Source organism: Andrographis paniculata, unplaced genomic scaffold, assembly GCF_009805555.1.
Source record: "Andrographis paniculata isolate CXL003 unplaced genomic scaffold, ASM980555v1 Contig54END, whole genome shotgun sequence".
Lineage (NCBI taxonomy): Eukaryota > Viridiplantae > Streptophyta > Magnoliopsida > Lamiales > Acanthaceae > Andrographis > Andrographis paniculata.
Window position 1 is genome coordinate 4155426 of NW_026137589.1, and position 15191 is coordinate 4170616.

At 38.1% G+C, this 15191-nt stretch overlaps 2 protein-coding genes across 10 annotated transcripts; one reads left to right on the forward strand and one right to left on the reverse strand.

Annotated features, from left to right (window-relative positions):
• The first annotated feature begins 1129 nt into the window (after positions 1–1129).
• Positions 1130–2700, forward strand: LOC127255876 (probable sarcosine oxidase). Its single transcript, XM_051281636.1, has one exon. It carries the CDS (start codon positions 1142–1144, stop codon positions 2468–2470), a length of 1329 nt encoding a protein of 442 aa, XP_051137593.1. The 5' UTR covers positions 1130–1141; the 3' UTR covers positions 2471–2700.
• LOC127255874 (trans-Golgi network-localized SYP41-interacting protein 1) lies at positions 2518–14182 on the reverse strand. Of its 9 annotated transcripts, none has more exons than XR_007839735.1 (10): positions 14021–14182; positions 13761–13934; positions 12719–13214; positions 6390–12616; positions 5012–5789; positions 4220–4902; positions 3518–3650; positions 3334–3415; positions 3071–3250; positions 2518–2921 (listed from the first exon to the last, which is right to left on the reverse strand). XR_007839735.1 is itself a non-coding variant. In XM_051281630.1 (10 exons), the coding sequence occupies exons 2-9, from the start codon at positions 13809–13811 to the stop codon at positions 3148–3150; spliced, it is 8553 nt and encodes a 2850-aa protein (XP_051137587.1). In that variant the 5' UTR covers positions 13812–13874; positions 14021–14182; the 3' UTR covers positions 2518–2921; positions 3142–3147. The 9 variants fall into 9 exon arrangements, 8 of the variants coding, with proteins under 8 accessions (XP_051137587.1, XP_051137590.1, XP_051137589.1 ...); XM_051281630.1 differs by having other exon boundaries at positions 3142–3250; positions 13761–13874; XM_051281633.1 differs by having other exon boundaries at positions 3142–3250; positions 6390–12605; positions 12732–13214.
• Positions 14183–15191: the final 1009 nt, after the last annotated feature.

Consider the following 15191-nt stretch of genomic DNA (forward strand, 5'->3'; position numbering starts at 1 on the left):
AAAAATCAACATTCAACATAATATTTTTTATTACTTTTTTATATTATCAACAACCTCGCAGCAAAATGATTATTCAAATCAAAACAATAAACAAACAAACTCAATATTGATAGCACATTTATTGCTTAATATATAACACACAATATTACTACAGATAACACGTCATATATATTAATAGATTATAAATACAATATATAATATAATTTCACTTATAATAGATATAATAGTTGATTTTAGCTCACACCCTTATATTAAATTTTACTCCCTCTGTTCAATTTCTATTGTCCTAAAGTATATTTGCACGGTTTTTTTATGTGATTGTCTTTTTGTTATGAATTGACAAATTTATCCTTAATTGTATGGTAGAGATTAAAAATAATAAATGAACGAAGGATAAAAATATAAAATTTGTGTTTAAAAAAAATATAAGACAATAGTTGTTAGACATTTCAAATAAAAAAATAGAACATTAGTTTGTGGACGGAGGTGAGTATTCTTTTTTTATTACTTTTAAAATTTTATGATCTTAAGAAAGTACATCTAATCAAAGACTTTCAGGTCAAGACAGAATTTTTTTAATTTTTTTAAGTGATAAAAAAAACTAATATTTGATATTATATTTTATAAAAAAATATATATATTTAATGTAATATTTAATAATAATAATAAAAAAAGTACCCCAAATGAAACAAAACCAAAAGTTTTAAAATATTAGGTTTATTTGTTTTTTATTTGAATTAGAGTTTTCTATTTAAAATATAATTTAAATAATTTGTTAATATATTTTTATTAAAAATTATAATAATAAATACTGCATAATTTACAATGGAAACTAACCAAACAAATAATTAGAATAAACGTTTATTTAAGTGCATCCATAACGTAGTGGAAGTGGATCTGTTGATATGCTTTTCTATATTTTAATTTAATAATTAAGCTATAATTTTTTAAATACTTTTTCGGAAGTTTATATTTTATAGTAATATTCATTAATTTGATTTCTAAATTTATAAATAAAAAATATGAGTATACGTATTCATTTTGGGCTGTGGCTGTCTATTCAATTTTAGTAATATACTCCAAATTCTATATTACTAAAATTAAAAATTAAAAATAAAAAAAAATAAATTTAAAAGTGCACATGACTTACCACACACCAGATCGAACCCCCACCATTCAATTTTCCCTCACCCCCTCATCTCCTTCCTCGCCGCCGCCGATGGCTAATTCCGGCCAAAAGTTCGACGTAATTGTCGTCGGAGCAGGCGTCATGGGAAGCGCCATCGCTTACCAGACCTCCAAGCGCGGCCTCAAAACCCTCCTCCTCGAACAATTCGACTTCCTCCACCACCGCGGCTCCTCCCACGGCGAGTCCCGGACCATCCGCGCCACCTACCCGGAGGACTACTACCCCGCCATGGCTCTAGAAGCTTCCCGCCTCTGGGAGGAAGCCGAAGCCGAAGCCGGTTACAAAGTCTACTTCAGAACCAAGCACCTGGACTTCGGTCCCAACGACAACAAAGCTCTCCTCGCCGTCGTCGACAGCTGCACCAAAAATTCAATTCCTTACCGTCTCCTGAATCCGGCGGAGGTCCTCCAGGAGTTCGCCGGACTCTTCCGCCTGCCGGAGGATTGGATCGGCGTCGTCACCGACGAAGGCGGAGTAATCAAGCCGACCAAAGCCGTCGCAATGCTCCAAACCTTAGCTCTCCAAAACGGCGCCGTTTTGAGGGATAATGCAGAAGTAATTGAAATCAATAGAGACGGAGGAACAAACGAGATCGTCGTTTCCACGGCGGCCGGCGGGGAATTCCGCGCCGGAAAATGCGCAATCTCGGCGGGGCCGTGGACGCGCCGCCTCGTTAAAAAAGTGAAAGGATTGGTCCTCCCAATCCAGCCATTAGAGACTTCCGTCCATTACTGGAAGATCTCTAAAGGCCACGAATTCAAATTCACAATCGCCGCCGGTTTCCCAACGTTCGCCTGCTACGGCGTGCCGTACATCTACGGCACACCGTCGCTCGAGTTCCCGGGGCTGATCAAGGTGCCATTGCACGCCGGCCGCCTCTGCGAGCCGGAGGACCGGACATGGGCGGCATCGCCTGCGGCGACTGCCGCCCTCCGCGACTGGATTGCGGCGCGGTTCGGGGATGCAATCGACGCCGCCGCCGGAAGCCCGGCGATCACGCAATCTTGCATGTACTCGATGACTCCCGACGAGGATTACGTGATCGATTTCCTCGGCGGCGAGTTCAGGGAGGATGTTGTGGTGTGCGGCGGATTCTCCGGCCACGGGTTCAAAATGGCGCCAGCGGTGGGGCGAATTGTGGCGGACATGGTGGGAGGAGGAGGTGGCGGCGATCGGACGGAGGACGATTTCTGGCTGGCGCGCTTCCGCGCCGGAAGATTCCACGGCGAGTGTAAGGGAAACGAGAAGCTTTTCGAGGAACAAGTGAAGAATTCAAATTGAAGCAGAATTGCAGCCATTGAAGTCCCTGTCGTCTTCAAGATCAAGAATTGCCAATTCAATAAATAAATCAGTCAATAATAATATTTGGGAATTTCTACTACCCATTTTCAAAAAACAAAAGAAGTAGAGAGATATAGAGAATTGCTTGTCTTGCAACAAACTAGGGCTATATTTCTACAGCTTAAATTTCTACTGTATTGTGTGTGTATATACTTAAACTATTTGACAAATCTTGTTCCTCTTATTGGACAAACACCAAGCAATCTGTGATTTGTCGTATAAAAAATATAGAGGAAATCACAGTTTTCCTGGTTACATGAATAACAAATGAATAAACCAAACCAAATCGAATCGAACTTCCTAAGTGTGAGATGCTGCTGAAGCCAGTCTGTATAATCTATCTTCATGTAAAACTGTGATCTCTAGCCCAGATCATCGAAAACCTGCAGAACTGCAAAAAGATTTTACAGTAGAAATATGAATGTGGAATCGAATACACAAGGGAAGACTGCGACGGCATTGTATCTTAAAACGGATTAAGGAAATGCAAAAAATCAAATAAGTATGCGGCGCATCAAATTTTGAAATAAATATGCCGACCTTGAATCACTAGTGAATGAAAAAATATATACACACGCATCTGCAGCGCAAACGGAAGGGGCGAATCTAACCAGATCTCAGACTACAAAAGTTGCGAGGAGTGCATGGAGCACGGCCCAATACAGCATTACAGTGAGTCGCAGAGCAGGCTGTCGCATTAGTGCTCGATCACAGGACACCCTATCAGATACATAAATAAAGATAAGTTCTTGACGATATAAAAATATAGATAAACCGGCATAGTGCAGTTGATATATGCATACCACAGGCCGTCGACTAGGTCTGACACAGGTCTTGTAAATCTTGGGACAAACTTGGATGTCGTGAGTGATTTGAACCCGTGAGCTGAAATTTGGGCGGGGTAGAAACAATGTTTTTAATACTATTGCTTTGAATTCGAACCGTAACTATAGGAAACTAAAATGTTTTGTTCTATAAGCAGATTACCTTTATCATCATCATCCTCCAACTGGGTATTACTTTGATCCACATCTATTGCGATTGCAACTTGATCATTATTTGTTTTCCGCAGACTACGAACTTGTGGTGCAATGGTTCCTGAGGAAGCCCATTTGTTTGGCTGCATAAAGGCAAAAATGAAGTACCAAAGCAAATCACCAGGAGGAAAATAAACATGAAAAAAGATGAAAAAAAGAGGACAAGAAATTAATGAACACAGTTGCGATAATAACGACATAATATCCACATAGTCAGCAATATTCCATGCAAATGCATTTTTATGTATTCCCTAAATTACAGGTATCCACGAATATTAGCAGGTAATCTCCCTTTTAATTCTTGATAAATTAGAAAACAATACCAGAACCATCAACAACGGTAGTTTCAAAAGCATCGTTACAGCATGCAAAATCTATATAGTGAGTATCATTGTTAACTAAGGTGTCAAACAGTAACTCAAAATGCATATAATGCTTCCATCACTAGATGTTCTCAATTTTCTGAGGAAATTATTACCAAATCTACAAAAACAATATATTGAATATTAACACATGGCCGAGACCAAAGAAGTTTAAAGTAACCTATTATGGGAAAGTGTTATTCTTTGACCTTCAATAATGACAAAAACAATATATGTAGTGTATGAAATTAGGGACAAACATCAAGAATTATGATAAGTAAGCAACATACCTTGGCATCAACCTCCACAATCTCTGAAGGAGACTTTGTAGATTTTGAAGAATCTCCGGTTTCTTTAAGCTTTACTAGTTGAGATTCTTTCTCATCTAGAGAATTTATAAGATACTGTTCCTTTTGAGTTAAATCTTCCACTTTACTTCTCTCCTTTTGCAATAGAATATCACTTTTCTGGGCATCCAAGCGAAGATTTTCTAATTCAGATATCAAGTCCAGAATCTTTTTCTCCAATGCCGCCTTATATTCAACAACTGGAAAACGTTTTGGATCATCAGCAATAATATCCTGCATCTGTCCCTTAGACATCGTAGAATCTAACCAAGACAGCAAGTTACGAATCTCATCTGAACTACTCTTCTGCAGCTCAGTAATAGTCAATGCGTCATTTGTGCACCTAGTAACCTCTTGCCTGAGGAAAGAAACTTCTGAATCTCGCTCTTGTAGTTGGGATTGGAGTTTCTCAACTTCTGATAGAAGACTTTCAGAGAAATGATGAAGCTCATCAAACTTGCCTACAGTAACAGAAAGCTTCTTCAATGCCTTGGCACGTGAAGTTTCAAGATTCTCCAGGTCTTTGTTCTTTTGTTGCAGTTCATTCTCCAGACCCGCAACCTTGTCTGTAAGGTCCTCCATTTCTGCCTCCTGTGCGTCAAGGGCTTGCATCAAAGCCTCATTCTCTGAAAAAAAAAAAAAATGTAAGATGAATTTATATAAGAATTAGAATAGCCTCTCCAGCAAAGACAACAAATAGTCTGGGATGAATCTTAAAAATAGCATACAACTGACCTTGCACTTTTGCAGCTAATGCCTCCGTCAGTGAGTTAACTTTCTGCCGCAGATCATTGGAATCAGTTTCCTGATCCTTTAGTTCTTTAATTGTCTGATCCAAAACTTTATGCTCCTCTTCCATTGCATTCAATTTTCTCTGTGCATCATGCAGCTGCATTTTTACTTGCTGCAGTTCGTGCAAATGGTTCTTTGCATTAGTTTCAGCTTCCTTTATCTGATTAACAAGCTCAGTACAAACCCTGTCTCTTTGGATGTCTTTCTCCTGTAGCTCTTTCTGTAGATTCGATATGGTACGCTTCATCTCATCCTGGCCAGATTCCACAAGGTCATTTTGCATGTGTATGATGTCCCTTACCACCAATAACAGGTTGTCTCGTATGCTCCTGATGCCTTCCTCATTGATGATGGGAATGCCATTTGCGGAGTTATTCAATCCTTCACCAGGTATTTGAGACTTACTCCTTGCTGGAGATCTTGAAGCCATTGCATTTCCGGCCACATGCTTCAAATTTTCAATTTCAGAAATTGCACTCCCACAAGTTTCATAAAGCAATGAAATGTTCCCTTGCAAAATATGTAGTTCAGACTCCTTCTCTTTCACGATTGATTCCAGCTTCTGAACATCTTTCTTCATAGATTCACATATCCCTTTATGAGAATTATATCCTCTATGAACATTCTCCACCACTTCAAATAATTGGGAAGCCTCTTGTTGCAATGAATGTGAATGGTTGTAAATTAGCTCCCTTAGGGAATCAATTTCATTCATAAAAACCTGTGGAAAACAAGACATTATATTCGATACAATAAGAACAAATTCCACAGCAACAAGGCCCATATGATTCGCCATCTAACTCTAGAGTATCAAGCCTACAACACACAGACTACTTGCCAAAAAAAATGAAGGGTTATAATCAGTCAAAATCAAAATGGACATAAGATCGTATGAATGTGCATACCAGCATAGCCAAAGCCAATATAATTCTTTTGAAATCAAGTCTTTCTTAAGGCTATACCACACAGCTAAAAAGTTGAATTGCATATCATTTTGTGATATTCAAATTGGTAAAATCCCGCTAACGATCGGATGATGAAATATTCTTCGGTTGTGTTTGTTAGGGGGATTGGATTTAAAATACACTATTCATCCCATTTTTTCCCCAAAAAACATCAAATCAAACACCTATTTTTCATTTTTTATATTATACTAAAAATCAATTTTACATTCAAAACATCACATCAATACCTATTTATATTACATCATACAACTATTCAAATTCAAAATTTTACTATTCAAATCCCAACTCAAAATCCAAACCCCCAAACAAACACACCCTTCAAGTATTGAAAAAATAACACTGAAAATTACTTTTACCTTATTTTCTGATTTCCTTGGCATGGCTCCATGGTGGAAGCTACCAGAAAATAGAGTGTCAAAGTCAGAGGTAACACCTGATTCAAACAATGATTTCAACACAGCCTTCAAGTTCTGCAGAACTTCAAAATCGCTGAAGAGTACCCCATTCAGCTCTCTTTCAATGGAGGATATGTCCTCTCTCAAGCTGTCCACACTAGATCTCAACACCATAGTTTCAGACAAATGTCTGTCCTTCTCCTCAGAATGTGAGAGATAAAGATTCTCAATCTTTGCAAAAGCTTCTCTTTTAGCTTTTTCTGCTAAATCTTTTTCCCTAGAAAGTTCTGAAAACTCATAACCTGCTTTCGCTAGCTCGTCTTGAAGGTTATCATTTCTTTCTTGAACTTCATTCAACTCCGTGAGTAGTAATTCAGCTGCTCTTTTCGATTTTCTTGTTTCTTGCTCAAGGGAATCCATGCGAGTATGTAGATCAGTCAAATGTGCTCCTACATACTTTATCTTCTCATAAGGATTTCCAGAATTTAGTTCATTACCAAGATCAATATGTTCCAGAGCATCCACAATACTGTTCCATCTATAATCTTTTTCCTGCAAACTGCGCTCAAATTCTTCCACACGAGACCTAAGAACAGCTGTTTCAGATTCCATAACTCGTAACCTTTCCTGGGCAGTTAGCAAGTTCTTGGTCTGTTCTTCGTACTCGGAAACAGATTTTGCGCTATGCTGAGACTCTGATCTGAGGCGCTCAAGTTCAGCATTTTGCTCTTCCATTACTTGGTTCATTCTATCTCGTTGCTGCACCAAAGACTTCCCCTTCCGAACAGCTACATTTAACTTCTCTCTCAAAGAACTTGATTTCTGTTCCTCCTGATTAAGTAGCTCCTGCAATTCTTTCCTCTTCACTTCCAGTTCTTCAACTGTACGGACTAAGGTCTGATTGTTCTGGACAAGATTCTCTTTCTCGCCTTTCAGAAGTATCAGTTCGCCCATAGAGTCTTGCACAGTTTGCAGGGTCTCCTGCAATTCTTTCTTTTTCAGTTCCAGTTCTTCAACTGTACGGACTAAGGCCTGATTGTTCTGGACAAGATTCTCTTTCTCGCCTTTCAGATTCATCAGATCACCCATAGAGTCTTGCACGTTTTGCAGGGTCTCTGCCAAAGAAGCCGATTTCCTTTCCTCCTGATTGAGTAGCTCTTGCAATTCTTTACTTCTCATTTCCAGTTCTTCGACTTCATGCAGTAAGGATTGATTGATTTGCACAAGACTCTCTTTCTCCTCCTTCAGAATCATTACTACACTTGTAGTATCTTGCACCTTTTGGCTCACAGTAGCTGATTTCAATTCCTCCTGGCTCAGTAACTCTTGCAATTCTCTCTTTTCCAATCCCAATGCTTCAACTTCATGCTGTAGGGTTTGATTGGATAGCATATATTTGTCCTTCCCCTCCTTCAAAATTGTCAATTCGCCAATATAATCTTCCAGCTTTTTGGTCAGGGTCTCTCTCAAAGAAACAGAGTTCAGTTCCTCCTTGCTAAGTAGTTCTTGCAAGGAAGACGACTTCAGCTTCTCTTGATGAAGTAGATCTTCCAACTCTTTTCTTTTCATTTCCAATTCTTGGACTTCATGGAGGAAGGATTGATTGTTTATAACATATCTATCTCTCTCCTCCTTCAAAACAGATAATTCACCCATAGAATCTTCAAGCTTCTTGTTCAGGGTATCCCTCAGAGATGCTGATCTCAGTTCCTCCTGGTTAAGTAGCTCTTTCAAATCTTTGCTTTTCATTTCCAGATCTTCAATTTGACAAAGCAATGATTGATTGCTGATTTCATCTCTCTCTTTCTCCTCTTTCAAAATCCTCAATTCATTTTCACAACTTTCCAGTTTTTTGCTCAGGTTCTCTGTCAAAGAAGCTGATTTCAATTCCTCCTGGTTGAGTAGTTCATGCAATTCTTTCTTTTTGATTTCCAATTCTTCAACTTCATGGAGCAAAGACTGATTTTTCAGCATGTATCCATCTCTCTCCTCCTTCAATATCATATATTCAGCGGCGGAATCTTCCAACTCTTTTCTGAGGGACTCTACATCCTGCTCGTCAAATGCCCTTGAAGTGTAAGACATTTCTTCCTTTTCAGCAGCATGCACGTCGATAGGTTCATTACTAACAGGATTCCAAGTGGATGTATTATATTTTTCTACAAGTTTCCTCAACATTTCCTCTAAACAAATAACACCTTCCCGACCGTGTAATGTGCCTTCTGTACAAGGCTCCTGAAGAGCATCACATACTAATTCACTCACTCTTCTAATTGCATCATTGGTGTGATGAGCATCTTCTGCAAGCCGAATCTTGTCTTCTTGAAACATACTCACTTCATACTGAAGATTCTCATTTCTAACTTCCAAATTAGCAATCTTCTTTGAGATCTCCTCATTTTCATGACTCAGGATCTCCAAGTCCAGTAATGTGATTTCTTTCTCTACACAGACCAGCTGAAATGCTGCAACAAGCTCAGATGTTCTCCTTTGAGAATCTTCCGCATCTACAGCTAGTGATTCACAAAAACTCTCCAAGCCATGAACCCTCTTCTGCAGAGAATAACAATGGTTCTGGGCTGCTGAAAACGCATTTTCCAACCATTGAATTTTATCTTCAGGCTCCATGGACCGCAATTGAGAAGGCATATCAACTCTGTCCAAAATTCCTTCCCACTGATGTAAAAGGTTGTTCATATCTATTAATGATTGTTCAAGCATCTCATTCTGCTCAGCTATCCCATAATATTTGTTTTCCAACTCATCATATCTTCTCCTCAAGTCATCAATGGAATCAAGGTTCGGCTGCATGGAGTCCTTCAAGGCTTCTGCACCAACAAGTCCAGTATCGGAATATGAAGCTCCCCCCATCGAACTTCTTTGTTCCCAGTCACCTATTGGTTGAGAATTTCCTCCAGTAGATTTAGCAAGCCATTCGACCTTCTCGATTGTACTTTTCAAATGGAAATGCTCCGGCAGCTCTATATCTTCTAGAATCTCTTCTATTCTCTGCAGGACAGAGTCTTTCAGCAGAAATGATTCTCGTAAAGCAGTGGCTGAGTTGCGGATGTATGAAAGCTCAGATTCCAAAGCTTCCATGCGCTCACCTGCCTCAGAGTAGACTCTTAACTTTGTTTCAAGTTCATGGAGCTTAGCATCTTTAGATGATAGCTCCTGCGTGCATTTATCCAATTCTTTGGATGTCTCAGCCAAAGACTGCTCGAGACTATCGCGCTTTGAAATAAGACCTTTCCCCTTTGTAACAGCTCTGCTCAGCTTCTCTCTAACGGACAAAACCCGTTGCTCTGACTGTTCAAGTTCAGCAATTTTTTCCTTTAGTTTAGTATTAAGATCAACAATATCCATCCCAGTACTCTTCAAACTGTCCTTCAAAACAAGATTTTCATTTTCATATTGAACAAGAACAAGATGCAATTGATCCACTTGTCCCTGAAGACCACTAAATTGCATTTCCAGAGATTTTGATAAGCTCAGATGCTTATCAGCTTCTTTATACTTCTGTGCAAGCAAAAGGATCAGAGTCTCCAGGCGTGAGAAAGGATCGTCTGTGTTAGTCCCTGTCACTCCAAGCATAACTGAATGCTCAATCTCTTCAACCAACTTCATGATAGTATCTGATTTAAGACATCTTTTATCCAGATCATCAATTTGTCCTAACTTGGCAACCAACTCTGCATTGAGTCGGTGATTTTCAGACTCAAGCTGCAATCTCTCGCCTAAAAGTTCCTTTAACTGATTCAAGATCATACTGGAAACATTGTCATGTAAAAGATCTGGCACGTTGTCTGCCACCAAACTCTGTGTTTTATCTTGGTGGGTTCTGAATGTTATCACAAGTTCACTGAGTTCATCGTATAAGTTATGCAATGCATTTAAGGTCATATTACTTCTATCCAAGATCTCTTTTCGGTCACTGAGAGCAGATTCAAGTTGTCCACGCAGATCTTCAATCATTTTGCAGGCACCACGAACAGAAGCAGCAACATAGCCCACAATATCATTGCTACCATCTCCAGGAGCGAGCGTGTTGGAAACTGTCTCAACAGTAGAATATAGCTCACCAACTCTATCGATAACCTGAGCAGAAACTGATCTCCATTGTTCTTCAAGAATCAATTCCCTGTGAGCCACCTCTGCCTTAAGAGTTTGCATTTCATCAGAGATAGAGGCAACCTTCTCGTCTGCATCTCTGCTCACTAGATCCAACTGACTCTGCAGCTCATGAATTTTGATTTCAAATTCCTCCACCTTCTCTCTAAGTTGATTTTTCTCAGATGCCAGAGTAAGCTCTTGCTTCTGCAGGGCATTGCATAAACTGAGAAGTTCATTCTCTCTTTCCGCAGCATCACATCCATGTAGTCTCATAACTTCAGACAGAACCATAAGCTCTATATTTGCTCTTTCAACCTGATCGGTGTCCTCTCTCAGTGTAGTATACTTGCTCCTGTCCAAGTTAGTAGCCTCAGTACATAGTGTATTCTGAATTAATCTACAGACTTCACTCGCATTCTCTGCATCATCTACCAACTCCTCCAGTAAAACTCTCAGGTTATCTGTGAACATTTTGGCCCTCAAGTATAGATCTTCAGTGGATTGGTTTTCGAATGACGAATTTTTTTCTGGATCTTGCTCATCCACATGGTTTTTCGTCTCAAAAGCATGAATCAACCTCGATACCTTAGGAGAAGAAACTTTAGTAGCTGCCTTACTCAGTGAATACGAACGCAAGTGCATTCCTTCAATTGCATTCTCAAGTTTCCGCATCATCATTTCTGCATTTCCCAAGTTTCTTTTTAAAGCAAAAAATCCAAAGGCATCATCATAAGCCTTAGCTTTCAGCTGCTCCAGAGATGACCAGTCAGCTTCATCAATGTCATTTCCAGCCCCTTTACTTCCAACTGTGGCAAACCTCTTTTGATTAAGATCATCGAGTTTGCCCTTGAGAAACTCTAAATCAGCATTGAGAGCATCTTTCTCTTTGGTTAATTGATCAATGCAAATTGTTGCTTCTTTTAAGTCATCCAGGGCTTTATTGTGTTCTGCTTGCAAACGTTCCGATTCCACAGAGACATTGGACTGAGCTAGTTCTCCTGACAATTTTTCTTTTTCAAGCGAAATAAATCTATTCTCCTCTAAAAGCTTCTCCTTCTCTTCAGCCATCCGTTTTAAACTCCCATTTAAGTTTTCATTTTCTGTCTGCAAGTATCCCACCAAACTTCTGCAGTCAAGAAGCTCAGAGGATAGGCTAGAGATTTCCCCCTGTGCCATTTCGAGTTTATTTTGCAATTCATTCACTTTAGCAGTAAGATCCTCAACACCAGTTTTTGAAAAGTTATGCTGCTTCTGAAGCTCTTCCCTCTCTAAAGCAACCTCTTGAAGTTCCCTCCTACACGTGGTAATATCTTCATTAAATGCCTCATTCTTCTCCTGACCTTCAATCTGTGAAGCATTGGCTGCACAAAGTTTATCAACCAACTTTTGCTGTTCACAAAGCTGTAACTGCATTGCATCTTTCGAAAAGCTTGTAACATATAACTGTTCTTGGAGCCTCTCAAATGTGTCATGAAAAACAGATGCATTGACTTTAATCTCAGGGTTATCCCTATATTTTTCCAATGATGACGCAAACAAGAACCTGAATTCATCTTCATCAAGTACTTGCAAAATTTTGGAAAGCTGAGAAAGTTGGATCGTACTTCCATGTAAAACTGGTGACAGATCTACCTTCCTATATCCAAAAGATTCTGCAGTGTTAGTAGTTTTGACATCAGAACTTTCTGCATCCGGGAACTCGCCTTCAGTGCGAATGTTAACATGACTGCCTGATGTATTGAGCGCTTCAGTATTCTTGCCATTTGGAGAATCGCCCAATCTCCTTTCAGCTTGCTGAAAGTCAACATCAGAACTTTCAGAAGGATCAATGAGGACCAAAAGCCCTTGCCTCTTCTGACTTTTTCTGAGATCCTTGGCATAATCACCAGTCGATAAAGTGCTATCAGAACTAGTAGAATGTGCAGCAACATTGATTTCCTCCTCTTTGGGAACAGTGCCTGAATCAGGGTTCCCACTGAAACCACTTGAAGGAAGAGTACCGCCTTCTTCGAAATTCTTCACCGTGCCTTTATCACTTTGGCTCCCACCGGTACGTTCAACATCCTGCATTGCCCCTATCCACAAACATATTATCACATCAAACTCCAGCTAGGATCGAGACAGGAGAGGGGAAAAAAATATGCAGGAAGAAAGAGTCATGAGTGGAAGGCACAAACCTACATCTGTTACCTGCTCTCCCCCATCCTGCCTGTCAGATGAAAACTCAACAGGTAAAGCTGTACCCGAATCCGGTAGCTGTTCATTTAGACTTGTCGGATCTGAATTGCTTTTCTTGCTGTCTTTGGTGTCCTCGGGTGCCAAAGCAGATGATCTTCCATCCATGGGGACCCCAGAATCAACATCTTGTCCATCTTTTCCACTTTGATTCAATTTAGCCTGATCTATTCCAGAACCCTCTGATGGAAATCCAGGAGCCGCTGCATCCCCAATACCTCCCTTTGCTGAAATTTCATCACCGGCGGCAGCAACATCAGTTGCCATTGAATCCACTGTGTCGGTAGACTCTGAAATTGCAACAGCAGTTTCCACCTCATTCTTGGATGTTTCTCCGTCTCCAGCTTGCGGCTGTGCGTCATGCCCAGATTTACCAGCTTTACCTGAAGATTTACTGTTACTTCCTTTATTATCCTTCTTTTGCCTGAACTGTTGAAGCTGATGGAAGACGAACCATTTCAGCATAAATACATTTGAAGATGGCTTACAAATGATAAAATCTCCTAACACATTAATCGTCAGACTATAAAATTTAGCACTCAAATCAAATTTTATTACTCAACATATGTTCAAATCCCTCTCTGAACTCCATGCTAATCTGAGTTAGAATGTATCTCCATTGTGTTTATTTCTGTACAATAAAGAATCCATAACTGGAAAAAATTCATCATTATCCTTTATCTCAATTTTATTTATTTCTGAGCATAACCATTGTGTTATTAAAGCGGTGGCATATTCGATCTCCATCATTCAAATACAAATCCTTCAAAAAACATGTTCATATCAAACCTTAACAACTAAAACCTTAACATTCACAAGGAATCATTTCTGTCATTTAGGTCATTTACACACACAAAGTACTTATAAAATGGAAATCGCAAATAAGAATCGCATCAAAATCGAAACTAAAAATACAAACTTCGCCACAAACAAAACAAACTCATACAGCGCACAAATGGACGCCAACACTTCACAAACCAATACCTTTTTCCGGCCAGCCGCAAGCAGATCGGTACGGTTCTTGTTTTTGTCCATTCAATTCGATCCAATCCACCGACGACAGCTCTATACAACCATTAGGTCCAACAGATCGCGGCTCTAAATCCCCCAAAATTTAAAAAGGAATAAGACGAAAAGCAAATAACCGACGATAACAAACTGCAGCAAACCAAAATTATCAGGTCCCGAGGAAATCGAGCGCCAAAATTATCCCAAGAACAAAATCGAAAGGAGAGAATCGACACCTGATTGGAGGGTAACTAAGATTGGTATTGTAGCGGGAGTGGAATCGACGACACGACGATTGTCTCTCCTAGATCTAAAGCAACGTCTTGGTCCCTTGTAGTTGTTCTTCTTCTTCTTCTTCTTCTTTCCGTTCGGTTCTTGGCCCACCCTGCATTTCTCATACCTACATTTTCTTTTTTAATTAATAATTAATAAATTAAACTAACGTGTTAATTGAAATGTTATTTACCTTTTTTTTTTTCAAATTTTTATTATTTAATTCCGCTATTTTTAACAAAATTATAGGAATATTATTTTATACTATTAATAAACAAATTATATTAATATAATATTAAATTTAAATTTAAATTTAAATTCAAAATAAACACACTATAAATTTTTTTGTATTAAAAAGAAGAATTATTATAATATTTCTAAAAAAAAAAATGTTTGTTTAGTGAGATAATTTAAAAGAATATTTTTTTAAAATAAAATATAAAAAATTAGATAAAAAAATATAAGAATAATGAATTGTGTGATATATTAATTTAAAAAAAAATTATATGTAAAAAAAGTATAAAAAAAACACACGTAATTGAAAAAAAATTAATTAATTAAATGTTGCCTTAAAAAAATATTCCATCCGTTCCTTACTAATTTATTCAATTTTTTCATTTTGATCGGTAATAATTGTATTATGTACTTAATATTACAAATTTCCTTCTAATTTATAATATATTACACAACATTTATATCATAAGATTAATTTACTCTTTTTACCTTTATTTATACCCAATATAATCTTAATATTTTTAAAACTTTATGTAAAAAACAAATTGATATATAGATATGAGACGTAGGAAATATTGCTTAAAAAAAAAAATTAATTAATAGGGTTCAATTATAGTCGTGTTAAGCCTGTGGATAGATTATGTCGGCTCGGTTTTCGGCTGGGCTAAACTTAAATGAGTTTGTTTGATTTGTATTATAAATAATATCTTAATTTAATACTATTATTTAGAGAAAATAGGTATCTTTATGGTAATAGTATTAATTTGGAACAAAAATCAAATAAATAATAATGTATAAAAATATATAAATATAAAATATAATATAATATAAAAAACGAGTTTGATTGATTCCAAATTGAAATAAACTATAAGCCGTTCTTAATAGATGGGCCCAGACAGT

Coding starts and splice junctions, on each gene's coding strand:
- LOC127255876 (XM_051281636.1), top strand. CDS start 1,142: ATGACTTACCACACACCAGATCGAACCCCCACCATTCAATTTTCCCTC.
- LOC127255874 (XM_051281630.1), bottom strand. CDS start 13,811: ATGGACAAAAACAAGAACCGTACCGATCTGCTTGCGGCTGGCCGGAAA. Junction 13,215..13,760: donor TTGCGGCTGGCCGGAAAAAG/GTATTGGTTTGT, acceptor GTCTTCCATCAG/CTTCAACAGTTCAGGCAAAA. Junction 5,790..6,389: donor CAAGGAAATCAGAAAATAAG/GTAAAAGTAATT, acceptor TGTTTTCCACAG/GTTTTTATGAATGAAATTGA.